Below are 26,308 nucleotides of genomic sequence, written 5' to 3' on the forward strand. Positions count from 1 at the left end.
TAGTGTCCACTTGTGCGTGTATGTAGTATGTTAGTGTGTGTAAGGCCTTGTCTTTGAGTTTGAGGCTTTTGTGTCTGAGTCTTTGGGGGCTGTGTCTCCTATCTAAATGCCTGGGCCTCCTTGCTTTCCCCACTTCTCTCACTATCAGTAGAACCCTAGAGAAGGTGAGATGGCATTAGACCGGATAGCTCAGCAAATTCTGCAAAGAAGGGGGTGTCCCAGGCAACCCCTCCCTGGAGAATTCAGGGGAACACCACCCCCAACCCAGCCCAATCCCATTTAGGATGGGATGTAGCCCAAGCCCTGAGGAACTGGTGTGCTCTTTAGTTGTTATGGAGCAGAGGCAGCTGCGCAGGTGTGTGAGTATGTGTAGATGTCTTGTGCTCCTGTAAATGATGCGAACAGGTTATCATTTGCATCAGATGTACACAAACGTAGGAGGCATGGATTGCATCAACGGAGTATAATGTGTGACTTGATATGAAACCCAACTCGGCCCGAGGTGTGACCATGGGTCCCTCTTGTACCAGTAAGTGGGGCTGTGCCTGAGGTCTGTGGGTGCCCCTTGAGGGAGGGGCGGTGGTGAGAGTTGGGTGCGTGTGTGCCTGCGGGTGCCTTTGTATGTCAGCGTGTCTCTGAGTCTCTCCGTCAGCGGCTCTGAGTTTCTGTGTGTCTATATGTCTGTGTGTATCTCTGGGTCGCTGCTTCGCTGTGTCTCGCTCTCCCTTGGCGGGGAGGGGATTGGTCACGCATGACTCATCTTGAACCGAGCGGGGCTCCAGCGGCAGGGCAGCCGCCGCCGCAGCTGGAGGGGGAGGAGGACGAGGAGGAGGACGAGGAGGAGGACGAGGAGGAGGACGAGGAGGAGGACGAGGAGGAGGACGAGGAGGAGGGAGAGGAGGAGGGAGAGGAGGAGGGAGAGGAGGAGGGAGAGAACTACGAGGAGCGGGAGGAGGAGAAGAAGGAGGGGGCGGTGGCCTCTCCAAGTTTGTCGGGACCTTCTTCCGAGACAGCGGCGGAGGCAGCCAGGGAGGCCAGGGCTGCGCACGGGCCGGGGCTAGGGGCGGGGGCGGGGGCTGCGGCTGGGACCGGGCCCGGGGCGGCGGGGCCGGCGCCTCCGCTCTCCTCCTGCTCCTGCTTCAGCCTTTGCTCCCACTGCGGCCGTGGCCCCCCTCGGCGCGGCTCTCCGCGCTGCGCGCCCGCCGAGCCCGCGGCTCCCCGGCCCATGTACTGGAAGCATGAGAACGCCGCCCCGGCGCTGCCCGAGGGCTGCCGGCTGCCGGCCGAGGGCGGCCCCGCCACCGACCAGGTGAGCGAGCAAGAGAGCGAGTGGGTGAGCCGTCCGGGCCGGGGTCGGACAGGGGCCGAGACCCAGCCGGGCCGGGCCGGGTGGCAGGCGGCCGCAGAGCGGAGGGGTGCTGGGGTGCGCTTGGGAGTGTGTGTATGTGAGTGTGTGAGCATGCAGGAGCGCGAGGGGGGGGGTCGCGGAAAGCGGGAACACATTATGCAAATGTTGAAGGAATTTCTCAAAAAGCGATTTAGCAAAGACACAGGCGAATCAAGAGGAGGCGAGGCGGGTATTGTCCGTCTGAATAGGCGCTAATAGCGCCAATGCGCCGGGGGTTCTGCGGGCGCAAGGCTGAGAATCTCGGCGCGGGGTCGGTCCCGGGCGCTCCGAGGGGCTGGAGGGTGCTTTTTCCTCTTCTTGGACGCCTCCGTTTTCTCTTTTTGGTCCCGTTTCGGCCCCGATCTAGCCCCTGTTTTGCTCTGGGTTTCCCTCCGACTGGCCTGCGAAAGGCGCCTGAATCCGAGTCGGTATCGCCGCACCAATTTCGCCGCGCGCGCGGGGCGGACGGGCTGATGCTCCCAACGCTCTCGGTTTTATTTTCCTCAAGCGCCCACCCCCCATCTCTTTTTTATTTTCTTTCTTTCTCTCTTTTCTCCTTTTTGCATTTTGTGTCGAGAGGAGGAGAAGGGAGCGAGGAAGGGGGTGGGTGGAGGGAGAAAAAATTCGATTTTTAATTACTACCATTAAAAAATCAAATTTGCAATTCTTTGGGCGGCCTGATGGATCTCACTGATTGACAGTTGGAATTGACACTCTGGCTACCTCTTATCTTGGGCATTCACGACAATTTCTAATTGCAGGTAGTTTGTATGTGTGCGCGTGTTTTTTTTCCCCCTCAGAGGCTTGTATTGCAAGGGAACTAAGCGATTACTTCAAGAGCCACGGGTTAAGTGCAGGGAGAGGGGGAGAGAGAGGGAAAAAATCCAATCCAAATTCAAATTGCTTCATTAGAGAGACACCGCTTTTGTGGGGAAGGGCTTTAAATGCCCACTACAAAGTTAGGACTCATTGTTCCGCGCCGGTTTATATAACAGGCGCGGGGAGGCGCTGGGCTCAGGCTGCGCGGAGCCAGTTCTGCAGCCGCCGCCGCCTGCGTTCCCTCCCCCCTCCCCCAGGTAATGGCCCAGCCAGGGTCCGGCTGCAAAGCGACCACCCGCTGCCTTGAAGGGACCGCGCCGCCCGCCATGGTGAGTTCGTTCGGCCCTGCTTTCGGCCCCCGGTCTCCCGGCGGCCAGGCCCTGGGGAGCTGACCCGGCTTTCCGGCCCCGAGCAGCTGCCCGTGCGCTGGGGGACTCCCGGAGGGCGCCGCCCCTCTCTGAGCCTCGGTTTTCTGGCCGGGAATGTGAGCTTTGACCGCTCCTGGCACCTAGGAAGCGCGTGCTAAAAGTTGGAGCCGTCCTGTCCTATCCAGTAGGCCCTTCCATTCCTGTCCTGTAGCCCGTGGCTTGTCGTTTAGAGGGCATTTCGTTGTTAGTTGGTTCGCTGAGGCCCCAGATTTATCTCCGAGGCAGCAGCAACGCTGGGCACCTGGCTTAGCCCTCAGCTCAGAGCGCGGCTCTCCCTCTTTCCCCACTGCAGGCTCAGTCGGACGCTGAGGCTCTGGCAGGCCCTCTGGACAAGGACGAGGGTCGGGCCTCTCCCTGTACGCCCAGCACGCCATCTGTCTGCTCACCGCCCTCTGCCGCCTCCTCCGTGCCGTCTGCCGGCAAGAACATCTGCTCCAGCTGCGGCCTCGAGATCCTGGACCGATATCTGCTCAAGGTGAGACAGGGGCGGAGTGTTGCGTGTGTTGGCGGGGTGTGGGTTGCAACCCAGAGGACTGCAGGGAAACGACGCTGGCGCCAGGTCCACTAAATTCGAAACCTGGCTCATCCCTGCCTGACTGCGTGGCTTTGGCTTCGGGCAAATCGTAGTGTCTATCTGCGCTCCCGGGTTCCTGTCTGAAAAATGGGCAGAGTTGATTTCTACATCCCTGAGTCTGTGTTACAGAGGAAAAGTGGGGAAGTCCCATGTACGTTCAGAGCTCCGGCGTATCTGTCTGCAAATGGGGCCGGGGAGGCTGGGGCCGGGTGTGAAAAGAGGCCCGCACTGAGCCGCCCTCCATCTCCGCCCCCTCCCCAGGTCAACAACCTCATCTGGCACGTGCGGTGCCTCGAGTGCTCCGTGTGTCGCACGTCGCTGAGGCAGCAGAACAGCTGCTACATCAAGAACAAGGAAATCTTCTGCAAGATGGACTACTTCAGGTAGGCTGCGGCCGCTGGGCCAGCAATGTCACTGGTGGCCTGCGCGGAGGCCGCCTTTGCAACGCGCTGTCTCTGGCTCCGGAGCCCCCGCGTCCCGAATGCTCTGGCGCGCCGCGAGGGCCCAGCACACTGGCTCTCGGCGCCACGAACCGGGAGCTCCAGGCCGAGCGCGGGTGCCAGCACAGGTTCGGGCCGGTGAGCCGCCTCCGGTTGCTGTGGCCCACTCAGGTTTGGTCGCGTCTCTGGCTCGGTCTCGGATCCTGCTCGAGTCTCAGGCTCAAGTTCCAACCTCCAGCGCGTTGGTCGAGCTCTGATGTCCCCGTCTTGCCCCGATCCGCTCGTATCCCAGCCGACCTGGCTGCATCTCCGGTGCGCTCCGGCTCTGGGTTCCAACCCTACTCCTACTCCAGCCAAGCCGGCGTCTCTCCCGGGCAGGACGCTGAGCTGGGCTCCAGACTCTTGCCCTGGCTCTGGTCTTGGCTTTTACCCTGGCCGGCTTCGAGGCTGGATTCGAGTCTGGTCCGGCCCCAAGCACTAGCCTCGCATTGGTCTCGGATCCGAACCCATATTCAAGCTCATCGATCTAACTCCCGACCTCGGTCTCCGGCTCCGCCTCAACTCAGACCCCGGCATCGCTCGAGTATAGTGTTTCGAGTCTGGGGTTCTGCCTGCATCCCAGGCGCCTGTTCCAGTCCCAGCTCCGTCGTCGTTTCAGGCCCCGGCTTCAGCCTCTCTGGGGTCTAGGCTCTGACTCTGGGCCGCCGGGACAGGAAGGGGGAGTCGGGCGCCGTAGCCAGGGCCCCGAGTAGGATCACCCTGGGCTGCGCTCTCCGTGCCGCGGTGCCGCGTCCCGGCCGCTCAGCTCTCAACAGCGGCCCGGCTAGTCCTCCCGCCGCTTCTCCGCCGCTTGCGCCTGGCTTCTCACCGCGCGGCTCGGGCCTGACCCGGTCACGGGGTCGAGGTCACTGCGAGGTCAGAGGAGCAGCGGCTGCCGGCCCGGTCCCGGCGGGAAGCGTGAAGCAGGCCTGAAGCCCGGCCAACGGGCCTACAGAGTCCAAAGAGAGTAGAGTGGGATTGGTTCCTGGGCCGCACGCCTGTTCCCAAGGGCTTTCTCAGGAAGTGGAGAAAGCTACTCCCCTATAACCACCACCCCCGCAGTCCGCCGACCTCCTTCCCATCCTTGCCTCGGGAGAGGTCATGGCTTCAGTCTTCCTGGGAAGACCCCAGCCCCAGGAAGATCCCCTGAGTCAGGGGATGCAGTAGAAGGCAATGCCACCCCCTTCCCCTGCATTGAGTCTCTGGGAACTTGGAAAGAGAGGACCTTGAATCTAGGAAGAAGCTAGCAGCATTGGGGGCTGGGGCACTCTAAGGAAACCTTAGGAAGCTGGGTTAGAAAAACTGGACTCTTCCTGGTGCGTGGCTGTGAGTGGCAGTGCCGCTGGGGTGTGCATGGGGAGGGGTGGCTCTGCCAGGTGGCCTGGGACTCATGGGGCTCAAGGATGCTTGTGTGTCTGTCTTGTCCGGATCTGTGCAGTGGCGCTGGGGGAATGTGTCACTGAGCAGGGTGAGGGGTGTGTGGACAGCGTAGGTGTTCCTTTACAACAAGCATTTGTCTTCTAGTTTATGTGTGAGTGTAGAGAGTGTGTGGCTGTGTGAGTGTCGGGACCGTGTGTGTGTGTGTGTGTGTGTTGTGCAAGGTGGTCAGGGCAAGTTTACATCTGGACTGGGATGTGGAGGTGAGCAGGTGAGGATTGTGAAATCCCTTCACTCCCCAACCCGCCACACAGCCCTCCTCTGGCGGGGCATTTCTGCTTACGGCCTTAACCCAGGCACTGGGGGCTCAATGGTGTGAGGTGAATGTGGATTTGTGGATGTGGGCTGTGGTGTGTGTATGTGAGAGCGGGGTTATCATTGTGTGGTGTGTAACCAGAGTGTGATGTCTCCCCTCCACTGTCCCATCTGACACTTAGCTGGCCAGGGCAGGAGAGGGAGGTTAGGGTCCCTGTGTAGCCAGCGCCCTGCTCTAGGCCTGACTCCAGTTGGTAAAAAAAAAAAAAACAAGCCAGCTACTCTTTCAGGGCTCCTCGGGTTCATCAGCTATCCAGGGACACCGCTGAGGCCTGGGGAACCCAGCAGGCCTCTTCCCGTAGAGTAAGGCAGGCCTGGCCCCCTCTCCTTGCTCTCCTGGTGGGGACAGACCTGCCACCCTGTGAGCCACATGTCCTTGCTGCATCTCCAGCCCCAGCTCATGCCCAGGCTGGACCAAGCCCCCTTGGTTGATGTGCTTTCCTAGACCTTCAAGGATTAGTCAAAACTCAGATCTCACTGTTCAGCACCTCACTGGCTGTGGAGTCCCCCTTCCCACTGCAGTGGGGTGGGGAACGGGATGTCCAGCTGTTGTGGAGACACAGAGACCAGGCTCCATCAGGCCAACCCTGGATCACTGTGTGCCCTCAGGCAAATCACTGCATCTTTCTGCCCTCAGTGTCCTCCTACCAGCGTTATCTCTCTGAGCTGCCAAGGAGGCCAGTGAAGGGAGGAAGGCTCAGTAGAGGCTCCCTAAAGTGTAGGTGCTATGGGTGTCACCACTGTCACCATTGGTGACAGGATTCCAGGCATAATCCCCTGATGGCATTTCCTCAGGCAGTCTGGGGAGCAAGGATGGGGATGGGCCATTTCTGGGCTGCAGGTTCCGAGCGCTAATCCTTTTCCAGCAGTGACAAGAGCCCCCAAAGCAAAACTAAAACAGACTTTTGGTTAAGAAAATGGAGAGAATAAAAGCTCACATTCCTTGGGATGAGAGAAGAATTGTGGCTCTTCTGATCATTTCTCCCCCAGCCAGGTCTCCCTGCAGGCATAACTCATCCCTGGCAGCCCCACCTGTAACAAAAATAATAAAACCCACAGAAAGGGAGAGAAAAAAGCAGGCGGAGTGCCAGGCAGGGACTACTGAGGGCCCGGCGTGGCAGCCCAGGCTCTGGGCGGCTGCTGTGAAGGAGCCCTTCCTGGAGAGAGCAGGAATGGTGGCATGGGAGACAGAGCCCCTCTCTAGAGCTGGGGCTCAGGGAGGGGCTGAGCGCTCAGATCCTCTAGCCCTCTGTTTCCTGAAGCCCAAGGTCGAGAGTCTGATGGGAAGTGGACTGGAGCACTCACCCCAAAGAGAGGCCAAGATCTCTGGACAGGATGCAGGAAGGGAGGAAGTGGCCACGACCCCCTGGAGGGGGCACTGGTAGCTTCTGGGGTCCTCTGGCTCTGGTCTTATTCCCCAGCGAAGAGTTTCCTCTCAGTTCTATCCCCTATCTTGCCCCTCCTTGACACTGGCCTGTAGACCCCTCTTCCATCTTCTTTGACAGAGCTGGCAGCGTTGGGAACTCAGGAAGCTAGAAGTTAGTAAGGCACTCCAAGCTCATCGGGGCAGGAGGCTGCAGAGCCTGGGTGGGGAGGTGGTCCAGAGGTCCAGTGCTGCTCCTGGCTTTGCATTGTTGGAAGGGATTGGTTTTCCACTGGCTGTGTGTCCTCAGTGAGGTCGCTGGACCTCTCTGCTTCAGTTTCTCCATTTGCCATTCAAAGAGGGACCTCACCAGCCTTTGTGGCTTCAACCAGATTCCCACCTCCCCTAACCCCCTGAGTGCTAGCAGAAAAAAAAAAAAAAAAACTACCACCAAGGAAATGTGTATTGCTTTTAATTTCTTCACTTTTTTGGTTTAAGACTGTTTTTTCTTTTTATTTTCTTCCAAGAAGTGAAAAAAAAGTCCTGGGGGGGGGAAATAGTGTTCCTTTCTGGGGCATTCATGTCTCCACTGCCCTCAGCGATCAAAATCCCAGACGGCTGCCTCCTGCCCACCAACCTGTGGCTGCTGCCCCCCAAAGGCAGGCATGGACTGATCTGCAGTGCCCTTCCAGCTCCTGGCCTCCTGAAGCGTCTTGCCTATTGTAGAGTGGGGGAGACGATGTCCTGAGAGAGTGGAAAGTGCTGTGCCCAGGGTCCCACCAGCGAGAGAGTGGAAGAGGGACCAGACAGGGGTGAGGACGCTGTCAGGAGACCGTAGGGAGCTCTTCTCTAAGCCAGGAACTGTGTTAACCCGTTACATCTCATTGTTTTATGTCATTGACTCCTCAGATCCCCCCTGTGAGTAGGCTACTGTCATAATCCCTACATTATAGGAGGGGAAACTGAGGCCCTGAGTGGTGAGGTCCCACAGCTAATAAGCGGCAGAACTGGGATAAGCCCCGTGGCTGCCTGATTCACCATCCCTGTGTCTAGATATTCAATACTCTTCTTCTATAGCCGAGACACGTCAGCAGCCCCCCTGTGCAAGGTGGGGCCCATGGAATGGCAAAGACCACCTCCTCCCACCCCCCGTGGCCCTAAGGCTCCCACAGGGAGCACCTGCTATGCTGTGTGACTCTCCGTGGGTGGGCCCTGGGAGTACTAGGGCTGGAGTGAAGTGACCTCCTCAGAGTCCCAGTGACAGGAGCAACTTTGCCACGATCGGGTCACCAGGGTCTCTAGCCCTCTTGCCTCCTGACCATGGGAGTGGGGAGTAAAGGGTTAACTGCCTCTCCTTGTGTTTATGCGGGTGGGGTTCAGAGAGTGCCCCAGGCTGGGCCTGGGAGGGGCGCTGCCTACTGCTGTTCCCGTCCCCAGCTTGGCGCGAGAGACTTAGGGCAAGCCCGCAGCCTTCTTTCCCTCCTTCTGCCCTGAAGCCAAGCTCAGACCGCGGACTCCAGTGGGAGAACCCCACCCCCTCCCCCGGAGCGAGGGTACCCCGGGAGGCTCAGAGCTGGGAAGCCGCCCCCCACCGCGGCAGAGAGCAGCCCAGCGGCCGCCAGCTGTTGGGGGACAGATGTTGGGGGAGCTGAGAGAGGCGTTGGGGAGGGGCCTTGGGCTGGGACCTCCGAGGAGTGGGCCGTTTTAACCTCTTAATTGCTGGTTCTGTTGTTTCTGGCTTCTTCTCCTAATGGTTTGCTGGGAAGGGAAGAAGCAGAAGGAATGGGAAAGACTCCACCTCTGATCCCCCCCCACCCCCGTTTGCTTCATAGACTCTCTCTAAGGCCCCCAAGCGAGCGTCCTGAACGCAAAACAAGTGAAGCCTGGTTTGAGTGTCAGCGCCTTGGCTCACTAGCTTCTTAATTAACATTGGCCTTCCCACTCTGAGCTTCGGTTTCCTCATGCAGCAAAGGGGTAGCTTAGTAATGGGCAGGGGTCGCAGTGAAATTCCGATGGGCTCTTTCGTTGAGGCTCATTCACCCAACAAATAACTTCCGAGCTCTTACTCGGTATCCAGGAGAGGTAGGCCGGGAGAGCGAGCCTGACTTGGTCAATGGCGCACAGCTCCCTCCGCAGAGCCACTAGCACCCAGATGTCTCCGTTCCCTGCTCCGGGGAGAGAGGGCAAGGCGGTGCGCGTCGCCCACTCCGCTCCTTTCAGCAGTTGCCAGGATGCGCAGCCTCCGTCCAACATCTCTCCATCCTCAAAGCGCCTCTGTGCTTTGAGCCTTTGCCCCGTGGCGCGCGCGGGGACCCAGGGAGGGGCGCGCACAAGGCTGGGGGTGGCGGGCGATGGCCGCGCCCCCTAATCGCTTTGGCGCTCCCTTCGCAGCTCCCGAACACCCCTTTCTTGAAGTTTCGTTGTCTCCGCCGCCGATTTCGCTGCTTCCGGAATGCGGCGGCTCGGGCCTCGCAGCCCGCCTGGGAAGGAGTCTGTCGGTTTGTCAGAGCCTGGATCTGTAAGCCTCCTCGTGCCCCTTGTTTGTGCCACTGACCCCTTCCCCGGGTGGGGGACACGCTTCAGGAGCGGCCCGAAAACTGCAAAACGACCCCCGAACCCCATCCAAGGATCCAACGGGAGGATGATTTCGTTGACTGGGCGGAGACACGGCGAGCGCAGGGAGCTCCTAGAGCTGGGGACAGCTCCTGGCATTTAGGGTGACACGCGGAGGGTGAGAAAGTTGCTGACAGGTCGCTAGCGGCTCCCGCCTCAGAGCAAGGGGATGAGGGCACTGTGAGCGGCCAACGTAGGCGCAGAACGCGCCCGGGCGTCGGGGTTCGTGGAGCGGGAAGAGCAGGGATGCGCGGGGAGTCTTGGATGCGTCTTGGCCGAGAACGAGGAATCCCGCAGAGCTAAGCGCCAGGATCCGAGATTTTACACTCTGGCTCAGCGCACTGATCCCGGAACACGACAGGCTGGAGAGGCAACGGCTCCTGCCTGCCTCTGAGGGCCCTGACCTTCCCCTCCCAGCTCTTTCAGCTGCCTGGGAACGCACTCCCAGCTTACCGGAGCCTGAGGGGCCCTAGGCCTTGCGCGCGGGAGTTTCCAGGTCCCAAGGCCCGGAGTGGGGATGCGACTGGGTCAGACCAGGCCCCTTTCCTGTTCATACTCCCGGATTCAACTCTACGCATCTCCCGTCCGGCTGCTTTCGCAGGTTCTAGGGGGTTTTTTTGCACTTCGGAGGGGACCTCAACCCCTGCCCCACAATCCGTGTGGTCTTGGCGAAGTCACTTGTCCACCCTGAACCTCCGATTCCACGTGTGCAAATTGGGTGCCGGAGTCCGCATTTCACGTGGTTGCGGCGAGGGGGATGCAAAGAAGGAGTTGCGCCCCAGGACCCTGGAGCGCAGCGAGGGTTCTGCACCCGGCTGGCCCTTCTTCCTCCCTTCAGGGCCCGGAAATTCTCCCAATCCTGAGCCGGGCCTCGGAATTTGGGGTTGGCCCCTCGGCGGGAGTAGGCTCGGGTGGGCAAAGCGGTTTCCTCTCCTTTTTACTGAGAGATTGGGAACGGAGACCGCGGGCTGTGCTGGGGAAGCCGAATTTCCGGGGTCGGGAACCACTTCTGTTTGGGGGGCAATTGACGGAACCTGCAAAGGTGCGCAGCGCTGCCTGAGCGAACCGCGCCGCCGCCGACAGGGTCCCCTAGGGCTCCTTGTCCGACAGAGCGACATGGCACTGGGGGTACGTCTAGAGCCGGGGCTGGCAGAGGCCTCCGCTCTGCTGCACTCAGTTCAACCCGAGACCGTTTATTCAACCGGCAGTTGCTTGCATTTGCCAAGGCAGGCGAGGCTGTAACCAGGGCGCATTTGCTGGGCTGGTTCCTCCACGCACTCAAAGGCATTTCCGAGTGCTCTTTTGGGTGGAAATGTGCCTCTGGGGACACAGAGGCAAATCTTCTAGATCCTTTCCCAGGAATGCCAGGGGTGGAAGGGAGAGCCAAGAAACCTGATATTTACAAACCGGTGTGATCATTGCTGAGAAGGTGGTGCTGGGAGCCGTGGGACTGGGGGTGTGGGGGGAGGGTGGGAAGAGGGAACAGCCTGTGCGAAGGCCTGGGGTGGGAAGGTGCTTCAGAGGGGGCCATAAGACCTGGGACCAACTTTCCTTTGTAGCTGACTGGGGCTCATGCTTGAGTGTAGGGTGAGGGATCTTGAGGAAGGTTAGGGAGGAGAGGAGCCAGAGAGGATGTGGTCTGTTGAGCTTTGTAAACTCCCAAGGATCTTGGACCAGATTCTGAGGGTAGAGTGGAGCCGCCAGAGGATTTTAAGCAGGGCAGCGGACAGGGTAAAGTGTGCATGCTGGAAACTTCCCTGTAGCCACTATGTGGAGGATGGGTGTGGAGACTGGCAGTGAGGGGCGTATGGTGGGAGCCTGGTTTAGGAGGGCAGTGGTGGCAGTGGCGAGGAGGAGGTGGGTCCCAGAGATACTTAGGAAAGGGAACCAACAGCGCCTGATGATTGGTTGGATGGGGGGTTGAGGAGAGGGAGGAGTGTATGATTTAGGTTTCTAAGCTTGAGAGGCTGGATGAGTGAAAGCACCATTCCCTGAAACAGTGTGCACCAGAGGAAACTGAGGCTCAGAGGGTCCGGACAGGGTCACAGAGTGAGTCATTCACTTCAAGAACAAATTTTCCCTGGTGCTCTGGGGACAGGCCTTGGGCTGACTTCTGGGACAGGGCAAATCAGACTGCTGCTTCCTGGAGGGGCTCCCAGTCTGGTGGTGGAGGCAGCCACACCCAAATAGCCACACCACAAAGGGGGAGGGAGAGGGGAAGAAGCAGAATCAAGGAAGGCTTAAGGGAGAGTGGGGCATTTGATCTGGGCTTTTTTGTCTTGTTAGAATGACACAGGACTCCAGAGTCTGGGACTAGCTGGATACTTAATAGACTACAAAGCACTAAACAAATAGCCGTAGCTGTTGTCACCTAGTTCAGCTCAGGGCAAGGAAAATGAGAACTCAGAGAGGTTAAACAATGTGCCCAGGGTCACAAAGCTAGTAAGGGCATATCTGTCTATGCTTCCAAGAAACTCTGAGCTTCTCTACAGCTGGGTTACAGTTTATTCATCTCTGGAGTCATACTGGCTAGGAGTTCTATCCTTGCAAGCTGTGTGACCTTGTGCAAGTTACTTTACGTCTCTGGTCCCCATTTTCCTCATCTGCAAAATGAAGATTACTTGGGACGATCAGCATAAAACACTTAGAATCTTGCTGGGCAAGTGGTTAAGTGCTCATAAATCTGCCTATATTATTACTACTATTAAATTTTCCCTAACACTTATATTTTAATGAGCAGGTTAATACAATATACAAATGTTAAGTGATCATTGAAGAAAATTTGGAAAACTCAGAAAAGCACCAGGAAGAAAATAAAAACCACCTACCAGCTTGCCTTCTAGGTGGGACTTGGCTGCAGGGGGTGGTGAATCCAGGCAAAGGGAAATGCACGCGTGAAGGCCCTCAGAAACCTGGGCACGGCTGGGCCACTAGGATTTGGATGGCCTGTCTGAGCCTCGCCACCCCCTCCCCTTCGCCCCCCCCCCCCCGTGTCCTTCAGCCGATTTGGGACCAAGTGCGCACGGTGCGGCCGACAGATCTACGCCAGCGACTGGGTCCGGCGGGCACGCGGCAATGCCTACCACCTGGCCTGCTTTGCTTGCTTCTCGTGCAAGCGCCAGCTGTCCACGGGCGAGGAGTTTGGCCTGGTCGAGGAGAAGGTGCTCTGCCGCATCCACTACGACACCATGATTGAGAATCTCAAGAGGGCCGCCGAGAACGGTACCCAACCCGCCCCGCCCAGAAACTGGCCGCCCCTCGGCTCCCCAGCCTTCTCTGACCCGCCCCCCCAGCACCCCAGGGACTGCCCACACTTCTCTAGAGCCAGTTGCCCCCTTTATCACCTGGAGGCAGCATGGGGGTGGGGCTGCACACGGACCTGGCTGCTTCTGGCTCCACCGTTTGCTTGAAAGTTGGAAGTCACTGCCGGTCCTTGCAAATTATGTTTCCTAATCTGTAAAATGGGGCTGATGGTAGGACACCTCAAAGATAGATGAGCCGATGTGCTGTAAAGCCGAGAGGCACTCAGTGAACCCTAGAGATGATTCTCATAATGGGGCAGCCTACTCCACCTTTGGACAGCTCTGGTTGGCCTGGAGGCTCATCCCCTCCAGTTTCCTGGAACCAGGCTTGGGCCCGTCTCTGAGAGATGAAGTGACCCCCTTCTCCCAACTCCCACCGCAGCAGCTACAGGCCAGAGATTTGGGGGTGGGGTTTTCATCCTGGACTGTAAGGAGAGAGGCCTTTGAGTCTGGAGACCCAAGCTTCAGTTTTGCTTCTGGCATGTTGTGCTGACATACAAAGTTTCCTTTTCTCTCTGGGCCTCAGTCTCCCTAGTTTCAAGATGGATATTGGACTAGAAAGATCCCTAAATCTCTTCTGGCTCTGATACTGTGATTTCCCAAGACACTCAGGCTCAGGGACAGGGTCCAGGTCTTCCTGGGATCATGGGGGCTGAGTCATAAAGTGTCTGCCCCATCCCCAGTGCCTCTGATGAGGAACTAGTCAGACGTCCCCAGAGTGTTCTTGGCCATGGCCACAGCAGAGCCATCACTTTCTCCAGCCAGGATCAGGGCTGAGTGGGTCTAGGTGGGGAGCAAGTGAAGCTGGGGTGCTCTGAAGTTACCTGCAAGTAACTGGGCAAGTCAGTTGTGGAGCTGGGATGGAAGCCCAGGAGTTAGAGGTTCCCCCACACCATGGCTCAGGAGTGACTCCAGGCTCCTTCCATACCTGGACCAACCAGGACTACCCTTAGTCACCACCTTGCCAATTACACTCCAGCTCTCACAGTCAGGCCTGACTCCAGACTCCTACCACGCAGGGAACCTGAAGGCTTATGGTCTCAGATCTCCTTTATTGACCAGCCCTCAGTTTTGGCTACTGGTTTACTTTTTAATCTTAAACACACACATGCCCGTTATAGAAAATAAAGAAAAGATGGTTAAGCAAAAAGAAGAAAATAAAGACCACTCCAAACGCCACCACCCCTCCTATTTCAGTGTCTGTCTTCCCAGATTTCGTTCTATGTATGTATGTTGGAGTGTTTGTTTAGTGTTTTTCCTAATTAAAAAAAATTTTGAACAGTGGTGGAATTCCTGGAGATTTTTATTTTCTTCTTTGTGCTTATCTGAATTTTCTGAGGTTTTGGCAAGGAGCATGTATTACCTTTGCATTCCGAAAAATGAGGTATAAAAAACTAAAATGGGAATACATTTAGTGTGATTATAAAAGTAATGTAAATGGAAAGAGAATAACTAACGTATACTCCAGTTAACAAAGTTAAACCTTAGAGAAATAAGGTGATGAGACACGTGATTGTTGTAAAAACTTCAAAAGTTGCAGAAACATTGAAAGATTCTTCATAATTGCACTCCCTCCTGCTAACACTTTGGTGTATATCCTTCCAACCTTTTGTGCTCCCATCCGTTTTTACAAAATTAGGATCACAGTTCTGTAACCTGCCTGCTTCCCATCTCCACCAGCCCTTGGTTTCCCCAGTTTATCAAGGAGGGAGCCCAATTTGGGGCGCTAGAGTCAGCCAGCTGTCAGAATACCAGTCGAAAGGTCCAGAGCTGGGATTTTCTTCTCTCTGAACCTCAGTTTCCTCTGCTGTAACACGAGGATAATGTCGCCCGTCCTCAGGGCTGTGAGACATAAAGGGCACACCGAAAGAGAAGCGTCTGGTACTCAGCAGACGCTCAGAAGTGGAAGCTCCTTCCCCAAAGACTGAGCTCAGGGACTAGGACCCTGGGATCCCCCCTCCCAGCCAACTCCGCTCCCGACACTTCCAGGGACCAGCTCCCCCCACCCCCGTCCTTTCCAGGCTGCCACTAGAAGAGATGGGGACGCGTGGTCAGCCACTTCTGTCGCCCTCAGGGAACGGCCTCACGCTGGAGGGGGCAGTGCCCTCGGAACAGGACAGTCAGCCCAAGCCGGCCAAGCGCGCGCGGACGTCCTTCACCGCCGAGCAGTTGCAGGTACCTCGGCGGGCCGCGAGTGGCCGGGTGTGGGCCGGGCCTCGGAGTGGGCGGGGCTGAACGGGCCTCCTGACTCCGCCCCTCTGCCCACCCGCGGGTGGCGGGGAGGGGCTGTAGCTGTCTGGGGCGTGGCCTCCGGGCCGGAGCCTCTGATTGGGCCGGAGCCTTGGCGACCTCCGCGGGCTCGTGCCTCACCGCCCCGCGGCGCCTGGCAGGTTATGCAGGCGCAGTTCGCGCAGGACAACAACCCCGACGCGCAGACGCTGCAGAAGCTTGCGGACATGACGGGCCTCAGCCGAAGGGTCATCCAGGTGGGGCCGGGGGTGGGCGGGGCCTTCGGGTCTGGGGCGGGGCCTAGGGACCCTGGGGGTGGGCCCTCGAGCGCGTAGCTGGGCTGCGGAGCCGCGGGTTCGGGGCGCACGTGGCCGCCCTTCCTCAGTTGGCGACGAGGCAGTCCCGCCTGGGGTCCCCCGGCGGCGCGTCCGGCTCTTTTCCGCGAGGCTGAGGCTGCTGAGGCTGTCGTTCCAGGTGTGGTTTCAAAACTGCCGGGCGCGTCATAAAAAGCACACACCACAGCATCCCGTGCCGCCCTCCGGGGCGCCGCCGTCCCGCCTCCCCTCCGCCCTGTCCGACGACATCCACTACTCCCCGTTCAGCAGCCCCGAGCGGGCTCGCATGGTCACCCTGCACGGCTACATTGAGAGTAAGTGACCGCCACAGCCCGGTCGCCCGGCCTGTGGGAGAGGGGGGTGTAGATGAGCGCTCGTGGGCGGCGGAGGCGTGGGGAGGCCTTGATGAGCCTCGTGCGTGCAGACGAGGGTTCCGCAGTCTCTCGGACCTAGTGGTTGTGGAGAGGAGTTAAGTGCCCCGGCTCTGCCTTAGAGGGGCTGGACCCTTAGTAGAGGTAAGCCATTAAGCCATTAAGCCATTAAAAAATATTGATACTTTCCAAACATCCACTCTGTGCCAGGCCCCGGGGACTAGGGAGAGAACAAGATGGCTAAAGTCCTGTCCTGGGGAGCCTGGGTTCTGGTGGGAGAGACATGGAACAATACGAGATAGGTGAGCGTGTGGTGTTAATTGTGGTGATTCCTGTAGTCAAGATGCTGGATGGGAGTGTCTGGAGATGTTGCCTATCAGTGGGCTGAGACCAGAAGGATAGATAGGAATTAGTGAGACGCAAGGAGTGGGGAAATAGGGGTGCAGGCAGCAGAGGAACTGAATGTAGGCAGAAAGCGTGGCATGGGTGCGTTTGGGGTTGCAGAAGAAAGCCAGGGTGGCAGGAGTACCCAAGGTTGTGAGGCCGTGGGCAAATCACCTGACCTCTTAGAACCTCAGTTTCCTCATCTGTAAACTGGGACATTAATAATGCCTACTTCACAGGGTTACGAGGATTCACTCATGTGTTCAGTAAATATTTTTTGAGTGCCTTCTGTGCCTTCTGGGATACAACAGACCAAAGCCTGTGTGCTCCCAAGGCTCACGCTGCAGGATGGGAGGTGGGGGGAGAGAGTAAACGATTAAAGGATGGAGGGCAGGCATGTCAGTGGGGACTGAGCACTGTGGTGGAGAGGGGGTGGCAGGTTGTGGTGGAGTGACCTTCGAGCAGGAACCTGGGGGAGAGAGAGAGAGTAGCCTTGTGCATTTCTGGGGGATGGACACTCAGTGAATCTGCTGTTGAGCAGGTGCTTATCACAGATTTTCTTTCCCTTTGAGGTTGTTTCTGTTGATTGTTTCCTCAAAGCTGGGCATGACCAGAAATATAGCAGTGATGACAACATACCCACAAACTCAAACCCTCCCTCTCTGGCTCCAAGGGAAAGAGAAGGGGGGTCAGGGAGAGCACAGCTGTGTCCTGAGTCCCTGCCATGTGCCAGGCACTGTCCTAACACATGTTTCTAAACATCACCATCCCACTGTACAGATGAGGAAACCAAGGGCTCACAGTAAGTTAGTGGGAGCCAGCTTCCTTAATGATCGAATGTGGGCTTTAACATCAGACTGTGGGGCTTCAGATCCCGTCCCTGTCACTTACTAGCTGTGTGACATTGGGTAAGCTTCTTAGCATCCCTGAATTCCAGTTTCCTCATCTGTAAAAAATGAGGACAGTAAGAATCCTAGCTCTTTTAAAAAACGAAAAGAATACCTATCTCAAAGCAGTGTGGCGAGCATCAAATGAGATCATTGACTTAACGTCCTCAGCATTTAGTAAGTGCTGGATGAGTACTAGCTGCCCTCGTGGTGGTGGCAGTGGTTCTGGTTGGTGGAGCTGGGAGTGTAGAGTCCTGCTCACCGCGCCAGGCTGTCAGTTGGAAACCGTGTCTCTTTGTTCTGTTCCATTTCTGAACCACCTGCTTAGTAGGAGGGACTTTTTTCCCCCTTTCTTTTTGAAACAATGACATGTTCAGGCTGCAGAGAGCCCATTGACGATCTAGTTCATCTGTTAAGGGAGCCAAGGACCAGGGGCTCTCTAGGTACCAGGAGTCTGGGCCACCAGCCAGCACTTGCTGTGGAGTTGGTAATGGATCTAGGTGGCCCCGTGGGGAGTCGGGCCGTGGCCTCTGGAGCTGTGCCAGGACTCTGCCCACACAGTTTGTTGGCCAAGTCTAGAACTGTCTTGGACACCTAGAGAAGGGGCTGAGGTGCCCTTTCCTCTTCCCCTTAAGGCGAACCCAGCTCAGGGCAGGCGGCATCAAGGGTGTTTGGACCTGCTGCCTCTTGCTGCATGACTGAAGGTCACCCTAGCAGTCTTCTTCGCCGTTCACTAAATTCACAGGTTCCTGAGTTTCCCAGAGACTTCAAACTTGGAATATGATAAAAAGCTTTGGAATCAGATTCCAGAAATATGCACACACACACACAGTTTCCCATGTAACCTCAGGCTGTTCTTGGACCCCTAAACCCCCCCAGGTTAAGAATCCCCCATCTTATATAACCACCTTATTCTACAGACGAGGGAACTGGGGCTCAGAAAGGAACAGTGACTTGTCCTAAGTTAACATATCAATTGTAAGTCTCTGTACAGAGCTCTTTCCCCTCTGACCAAAGAGGATGAAGTGCAGAGAAGAGCAAGGCCATAGACTTCTCCACAGTAGTGGTAAAGAGGCTGAAGCATGAGAGATTTGGGTCAGACATAAGGATGGACTCCCCCCACCCCCGCCACCACCATTTTAGATGTTGTACAGAGACCCATTCAACAAATTAGATGCCATGCCTCATTCTAGATCCTGAAAATCCACAAAGATCTAGAATCTAAAAACAGACAAAAATTCCTGCCCTCATTGGAGCTTGCATTATAGCTGGCAAAGACAGATAATATCAAATAAAAAATAAAAATATACAGTAAGTCAGATGATGGTAAGTGCTAAAGAGGAAAAATAAAGCTGAGAAGGAGGACAGGGAGGGTAGGGTTGGTGTTGGGTTGCAATTGTAAATAGATGGTCAGGGAGAGCATCATAAAGAAGGTGACATATGAGTGCAGAGTCCTCTAGGGTATGGGGGTAAAGCCTTGGTGATTCTTGGGAGATAAGAAGGTACAGTGCACCAAGGGAGGATTCTAATGGATGGGGTACAGCCTTGCGTGTAGGAGGTGTTCTGTACATATTCGTTTCTTTTTCTTTTTTTACTTTTTTAATTTCAATGTTGATTTACAATGTTGTATTAATTTCTGCTGTACAGCAAAGTGATTTGGTTATATATATATGTGTATATATATATACATATATATGTGTGTGTATATATATATATATATATATATACACACACACACACATTCTTTTTTTATATTGTTTTCCATTATGATTTGTCAGAGAATGTTGAATATAGTTCCCTGTGCTATACAGTAGGACCTTGTTGTTTATCCATTCTATATATAATAGTTAGCATCTGCTAACCCCAAATTCCCACTCCACCTCTCTCCCACCCAGCCCCCCTTGGCAACCCCAAGTCTGTTCTCAATGTCTGTGAATGTGTTTCTGTTGCACAAAAGTTCATTTGTGTCATATTTTAGATTCCACATATAAGTGTATTATATGGTATTTGTCTTTCTCTGTCTGATTTACTTTACTTATTATGATAATCTCTAGGCCCATCCATGTTGCTGCAAATGGCATTATTTCGTTCTTTTTTATGGCTGAGTAGTATTCCATTGTATATATGTACCACATCTTCTTTACCCATTCATCTGTCGATGGACATTTAAGTCGTTTCCATGTCTTGGCTATTGTGAATAGCGCTGCTATGAACATAGGGGTGCATGTACATACTCATTTATGAGTGTTTATTTATCAGTGAGCTAGACAGTTATCGTGTAGCACTTTATAGCTCGTAAAGACTTTCACGTAGAAAAACGGTACCCTATTGAAATTTTGCCCAGGGCCACCCAGCTGGTAAGTGGCAGAGGTGAAACTGGCCCCAGGGCTCCAGCCTACCGAGCCTGGGGCTGGTGGGATCCTGCATGGAGGCTGGGGGATGGGCTCCAAGGCATCCTCTCGTCCACAGGTCAGGTACAGTGTGGGCAGGTGCACTGCCGGCTGCCTTACACCGCGCCCCCCGTCCACCTCAAAGCCGATATGGATGGGCCACTCTCCAACCGGGGTGAGAAGGTAAACGGAGCCGGGTTGGGTCGGGTGGGTCAGAGCCACCTTGCCAGGAATGGCTTTCTGGCAGGATTCTCATCGCTGAGCAGGCAGCATGCCACTTTGCGGCAGACCCTCTGCCCAGCACACTCAGGCCCCCACTGTGCCCCCGAGGTAGCCCCTCAAGCAGGCGCCAGTGTGTTCAGTGCGCACGGCCAGCCTCCTCACAGCGCGCCGCCCGTGGCTGGCCTTCTCTTTTTCAGATTTGTGGATTTAGTTACTTTGCTCAAACTTTGCGGTCCCGAGGAGGGCTTATATCACACACCACCCCACCTCCCACCATCTCACGGGTTTCTCCTACTTCCTCCTTTGTACTCCTGTCTGTTGGGAGTGAATATCCCGAGCTGGTGGGGCCCGGGGACAGCAGGCCAGCCAGTGACCGTGGTCAACTGGTAAGGCCTCCTTTGTGGAACCCGATCTCTGGTTGTCTCAAGCATTAGGACTGGACACCCAGAAGGGTGCTTGGACATCGCCCAGTCTAGTGGCTTGAAAGCTTTGTTTTTAAGCCCGGGAACCCGTTTGTTTACTCTTTTCCATGACACAAGATGCAGATGAAAGGGGGTGGAGCTGCTCTGGGTGAAAGTGCAGAGCGAGTAGGGCCCTCGCCCCCCCTCTCAGCTCCCAGACGCCTCCCAGCGAGCCTTGAGAGCCGCTGCTCTCAGACACCCTCTCCTTTTAGAAGCGGGGAAATTGAGGCCCAGGTGGCTCAAGGTCACAGAGCCTGAACGAGAACTTGTGCCTTGATTCGTTCACTTACTCATTTATTCAGCCTACATTCACTATGTACTGACTGTGCCCACGAGCCCCGAGTCAGTTGCCAGGAGCACAGAGATGAGGAAGGCATAGTCCCTGCCCTCGAGGAGGCCAACAGTTACAACAAAGGGTGATCAAACTGCGACGCAGAGGCCAAGGGAGCTGGGGGGTGGGGCGCAGCTCGGGAGAGACACAGGAAGGCTTCCTGGACGCAGGCACGTCTGAACCTCAGAGTTCAGCCGGGAAGGCATGAGCCGCCACGGCTCTCAGGCAACCCAGAGCAATTCAGTGCTGCTGGCACACAGGCTTGGGAGGAAGAAGAGTGAGAGGCGGGGGCCTTGGGCTGCCGGGTGAAGGAGCGTGGACCGTGGTGGGCCCTGGAGGCCTCTTTTAGAAGCATCACTATAGCGGTCCTCGGAGAGGCAGGGAGCCCCGGGAGTCATTGGGTGTGCTGGGCCAGGGAGACAGGGCCAGGCCTTCGAGCTGAGTGTAGTCTTCATGTGCCGCAGCATCATTTGGGCAGCTTGTAGAGATGCAGATTCCCCAGCCTCGCCCCTAGAGAGCCGGTGGGGAGTTCTGGGACAGGACCCTGGGATCTGCGGGTGTAATACCCAGCCCCAGTGATTTTGGCAGGCAGACAGGCGTGGGACTACTCCTCCAGGACAGCCCCTCTTACTCTGCCTCCTAATTAAACACCTACTGTGTGCTAGGCTCTGTGCTGGGCTCTGCGCTGGGTACCGTGGGGAAAGTAGATGGTGCGGAGGTACGCACAGCCCAGTAGGACCAGTAGGTTTATAAGTAAATGGTAGCACATATTCAGCCCCAAATCCCGCAGACCCCAGTGGTGGGTGAGCACGCCCCAGGAACGTCCCCTCCGAGATAGTCATACAGGAAGGGCTGCTTTTGGTTGAAGCACTTTACACGTGTTGTCTGATGCCACCCAATCACCCTGTGGATATTAGGATGGCGTCCTCATGGTAAAGATGAGGAGACAGAGGCTCAGAGAGGTGACACGACTTGTCCGGGGATGCAGCAAGTCTGTCAGACTCTGAAGTCCGCCTGGTTCAGTAGTGACCTCCTTCTGTGCGGCACTTTACAGTTTACACAGTGCTGTCTCTGACCTCGCCCTTCACTGTCTCCCTGGGAGGATGACTATGGTTGACGCCATTTCATAAGTGCAGAAACTGGGTCTCAGCCAGAGCAGCGGCTTGCCCAGGGTCACACAGTGAACGTGGGTACAGCTGGCCTCCATCCTAGGACTGCCTGCCTCGGAGCCGGCCCCGTCCTGTGGGAGAGCGTTCGTCCTGTCAGACCCGGCACCGGGACTGTGGAGGCGAGCTGGCGTGGTCCCTGTCCTCGGGGAGTGAGTGGCTTAGAGCAGGAGGCAGGCAGCCACTTCCCAGCTCGACAGGGCAGTTGAGGTGAGGGATGCACATGGCCTTCGAGGATTCAGAAGAGGGAGTGGCCAGCTCTCGGGAAGAAGCAGGGGACACGAGGAGCCCGTGCCGAGGCCAGGAGGCTTGGAGGGACCTGGATTTGAGGGATGGTGGGGGGTTTAGTGTGGCTGAGGCCTTGGGTGCGGTGGGGGAGCTGACAGGGGGTCACGTAATGAAGGCCCCGCACCTTCAAGCAAGGGGCCTGGGCATTATCTGGAGGGTAGAGGGGAGCCTGGCAACGGATTAGGGCTGGGCTCAGCTCTTGGAGGCGAGCCCTTGTCTCCTGGTTTCTCAGCTAAGCCTGTGGTTATGTCTGGTTCAGGCTGCAGGATGAGCCGGTCTGGGGTCTGGCAGCTTTGGCGGTGGAAGGTTTCTGGCCCCTGGGTTTGGCTGCTGAGCCAGAGTTTTTCTCTTGCTGGGCCATATCCCCAACTTCATGTCCAGCAGCTCTGCAGAAAGATGTCTCCTCCTCCTCCATGACCTTCCGCCCTCTCACTGTCAGACCTTCCTGCCAGCTGCCAGGGACCTTTTCTGTCCACATCTTGCCAGCCTGGCGGGCTGTGTGTATGGCCAGTCAGTGCAGAACTGCATGGGCTTTCTCCCAAGTCCCTCCGGGCCTGAGCCAGCCTAGCGAGGAGGAGACTCAGGGCCCCCTGGGGCAGTCCCCTGAACCCACTCATCAAGACCAGAGCTGGCCCGCCCGGGAGAACAGTGCTCTGAGCATCTGGGGTAGCACCCTCTGCCACCACCACATCATCATTTGGCCACACCTGCCTGTGAGCTTCCAGGACCACATTTATTCCCGGTCATGGGCCCAGATCCCACAGTTCAGAGCTTGGAAGGCTCTTAGAAATCAGGGCCCGGCCGTCATCGATCAGGTGGAGAGACTGAGGCTTATGGAGGGGAAGGGTCTTTCAGAGTCATCCCTCTTGAGAGAGCTTCTGTTCGGAAGAGTCCAAAGTCAGGCAGACATCCCAGAGACCAGAGGAGAGCACGGCCCAAGGTGGGGTGAGTGGGCGAGGCCGTGTGACGCGGGCTCTGGAGTCAGGCAGACCGGACCCCAGCTCAGCCACCTGATCACTTTGAGACCTGGGAACACACCCACTGTGTGTCAGGCACCTGGCGTGTCTGAGCCACCTGCCTGTCGAGGTGCTTGGCTGCATGAAGGGCTTGGCCTGTTGCCTGGTGCTTGGTAGGCACCGATGGTAACTGTCAGGGTGGCCTGGAGAGGAAGAGGCAGTGGGTCTAATGAAGAGAGCTTGCTCTAGAGCCCAGGCCTGGGTTGCAGCGCTGGGTCCACCTCTTCCTGGCTGTGTGATGGCGGGCTCACTGATTTTCACCTCCCCGGCCTCAGTGGCCTCCACTGTAAAGAGGAGATGATGGTGGGACACCCTCGTGGGGCTGAGGTGAGGCTTCTGTGAAATCGTGCAAGTGTGCACTGTACCCAGTGCCGGGCACCGTGCCCGGCAGACGCTTGCTGCTGCTCTTGCATTTCACCAGATCCTCCCCATTCTGAGAGAGAGGTGTTGTCATCCCCATTTTACAGATGAGGAAACAGGCTCAGAGAGGGGGAGTGAGTTGCCCAGGGCCCCGCAGCAAGTAAGTGTCTGAACCAGGATTTGCACCTAGATGTGGGCCCTGGGCCGCCCTCCTTCTCTATGCCTTCAAGGACTTCTGGGGGGCTACCACGCGGGGCAGGCCCTGGCTCAGCCCCCTCCCACGCCCTCCTCTTGCAGGTCATCCTTTTTCAGTACTAACGCTGCCGGCACTTCCGCATCTGAGCATGGGCGCCCCGCAGCTGCCCCTCAGCCGCTGAAATCCGGAGTCCGAGCCGCTGCCAGGGATCCACCCGCTCTGCCTCCACCCCTCATCCGCCATCCTGCCCACCACCAGCTGGGCCCCTGGGCCTGGCCTTCCCCTCTCCTGCCGAGAACCAGAACCCGCCAGGAGCACCGCGGAGCCCTCCTCCCTGAAGGCAGAGCTCCCTGAAATTTGGAGCCAGGGTGAAAACAACAGCCTGTGTTTCCCATTTAGACAGGAGTCGTCTTCAACTTAAGCTGATTACAATAGCAAAAGGCCGAATTGAATCGCACGACGCCAACAGCCTTCCAATTTACAGGTTTTCTTTCCTCCCATATTGGCCTTTATTTACTACTTCCTTGGAACCATCTCTGAATTCTGAATAGCCGACAACCCCCAATGTTATCCACTCTGTTGCTTTTGTTTGGAAAACTCTACAGTGTTTGTGGGATGTCCCCAAAGGAAAGCTATGTTCTAATTTTATCATTTCCATCTGTCTGGTTATGTCAAGTTAATTCAGAGAGAGAAGAGACACTGACCAACCCTGAGAGGCCCAATAGGGCAGAGATGGAGGCCTGCCCAGACCAAGAGGCAGGGGAAAAAGCGGGGGCCGGGGGGGGCGGGCGGGGCAAGGACCCCCATTGGTTTGGAGGCCCAGGAGAAGGATGCGGCACACTGGGCTGGGAGAAGCACTAGCCATTTTAAGGAGAGGAAAGAGGAAACTCGGGGTGTGTGTTGGGGACCCTGCTTTCACCTAGTTATCCAGCATATGTGCAGGAGACATAGCAGAGGTGGTGTTTGATCTGTGTGGTGACATTTCTGAACGCTTGGACAAGTTAGAACTGGGGACCCTTGTTGGCTACTTGACTCCTGATGGGGGTGCTTGGGCCACGTCTTCTTTGGGGGGACCTCTCATGGGGGAGCTGGGGAACAGAGCCCAGGGGAAGGGCAGAGCGTTCATTCTGGACCCACCTCTGAGTAGAAAGAGGGTGCCTGCTGCCTAGGTGAGTGTACCAAGCCCAGGATTCTAGCTGGCACTTCCCGGCTTCCCCACCAGCCCTGCCCAGGGCCAGTCCCACGCACTGCTGAGAACGCAGGCCAGACACAGCTGTGCTCACACCCACACTGTCCTGCTGCAGCTCTTCCACCCCAAACGAAAGGGCTTGGGCTACAGAAGACCATGATTTATGTTTTCAGGGGACCCCGTTTGTCCCAAGCTAATCCTGTAATTTTGGAATGACTTGGGTGTCCTGATGCATTTCCCACTAGAGGCTGCTAGTAAGCATGTTTCAGCCCAAGTCCTCCTTCCTGCTTTGATTAACCTGATACGTTGCTTTTGGAAGGAGACTCTAGGACAGGGAAAGCAAGTTCATGGTACCTAGGTGTCTGCTGTCCCGGTTTCACCCATGGCAGACATCGCTAATCAGTCGCAGTACTCTCTATCTCGCTGAGTCTGGGTAAGGGTTCGGAATCCAAATGCTTGAAGTTGGCACTTAAAATGAAAAACGATATGCTGTTCTTGCTCCGGGACCTGGAGGAGGGCTGGGCCCGGGTGCAGCCCAAGAAGGGAACTTGCTTCTTTACCCTTTCAAAGACAGTTCCAGCTGACTCAGGGCAAAGGAAAGACACCCCTCAGAATGTGATCAGTGCAGCTTGGTTCAGAACTCACCCAGTGAATAAAGTGTGCCTGGCCCTACACTTGGCGCTGACGTTAACAGGAGCAGCTTGGGCCCAGTTCCTGGTGATTGCGGAGCTCTAATCTTTCCTTTGATTTTTGCTCCCAGCGATCGCAGTCCCAAGCACCATCACGTGCTGAGTGGCCAGCCGAGCCATGCCCAGGGTCACCCAGTACCCACTCTGCCTTGAGCCTCCCCCCAGGGTCTGTTCCTTGCGTGGATCACACGGTCGTAGCATGCTGCGGTTCAGACACGTCTCCACTAGCCTGTTAGAACAGCCTGGGAACGTACAGGCCATCAAGACTATTTATTTAAATACAAAACAAAAGGAGGAAAACACACACGCGGAAAAAAATTGTAAGCACTTTTTTGTAAAACCAATGTCTGTTTTGTTACATACCTTTCATGTTGTGCTTTGTAAATGTCTTATTTGTGTAATAAATAAAGTTAATGCAAGTAGAAGTGCTGGCACTGACATCCGGAGCACGATGGGATTCCATTTCTTTCCTGCTCTCTGGTTAAGGGCTCAGGCTCAGGCCTGGCCCCCAGAGTATCTGGGCTGCTAGACAGTGAAACCCCTTCCCGGAAGACTGGTTCTGTTTCCCAGCTAGGAAACTGAGCGTTGTAAAGGCATGATGGTGGGTTTCTTCTCTAATCTGAGCTGTGTAGGAAATCAGGCTGGCTGCTGTCCTCCGTCCCACTCCTGACCGCGCTCTACTGGACCCCGTGCCAGCCCTGCAGGCTCAGAAGGGTCCAAGGGGGGCTCTCAGCCCGGCAAATGCTGGAGACAGACGGATCCCTCCGACGTGCTGTCAAGACGGAGGAGGGCATTTGAGCTATATCCTCGGATGAGAAGTTCACGGAAATAAGTTCAAAAGAGGAGATGCTGGGGGACCAGGGAGGGAGGCACAAAGGAGCCTGAGTGGGAGATGGGGGAGAATCTGATATGGCGAAGTGAAAGGGAATATGCGATGGGAGACAGGGCCACAGGGCTCCAGCTTCGGCACGAGTCTGGGTCTCATACTGGCCTCGTCGTGTTCCAGAGCCACCCTGTAATCTGGGGAGTGAGAGAGCGCATCCTTCTGCCGGCCGCCAGATGTTCTTGTAGCAGCAG

The 26,308-nt window shown here is 56.4% G+C and overlaps 1 protein-coding gene across 2 annotated transcripts; it reads left to right on the plus strand.

The window, feature by feature from the left end:
* The first annotated feature begins 1,225 nt into the window (after positions 1-1,225).
* On the plus strand, positions 1,226-24,085 carry LHX6 (LIM homeobox 6). 2 transcript variants are annotated; one of them, XM_061200989.1, is made up of 10 exons: positions 1,226-1,309; positions 2,464-2,535; positions 2,927-3,109; positions 3,470-3,591; positions 12,417-12,637; positions 14,792-14,892; positions 15,108-15,203; positions 15,421-15,595; positions 19,393-19,488; positions 23,455-24,085. In XM_061200989.1, the coding sequence occupies exons 1-10, from the start codon at positions 1,226-1,228 to the stop codon at positions 23,532-23,534; spliced, it is 1,230 nt and encodes a 409-aa protein (XP_061056972.1). In that variant the 3' UTR covers positions 23,535-24,085. The 2 variants fall into 2 exon arrangements, with proteins under 2 accessions (XP_061056972.1, XP_061056971.1); XM_061200988.1 differs by having other exon boundaries at positions 19,393-19,496; positions 23,455-23,491.
* The last annotated feature ends 2,223 nt before the right edge of the window (positions 24,086-26,308 follow it).

Source organism: Eubalaena glacialis, chromosome 9, assembly GCF_028564815.1.
Source record: "Eubalaena glacialis isolate mEubGla1 chromosome 9, mEubGla1.1.hap2.+ XY, whole genome shotgun sequence".
NCBI classification, from domain to species: Eukaryota; Metazoa; Chordata; class Mammalia; order Artiodactyla; family Balaenidae; genus Eubalaena; species Eubalaena glacialis.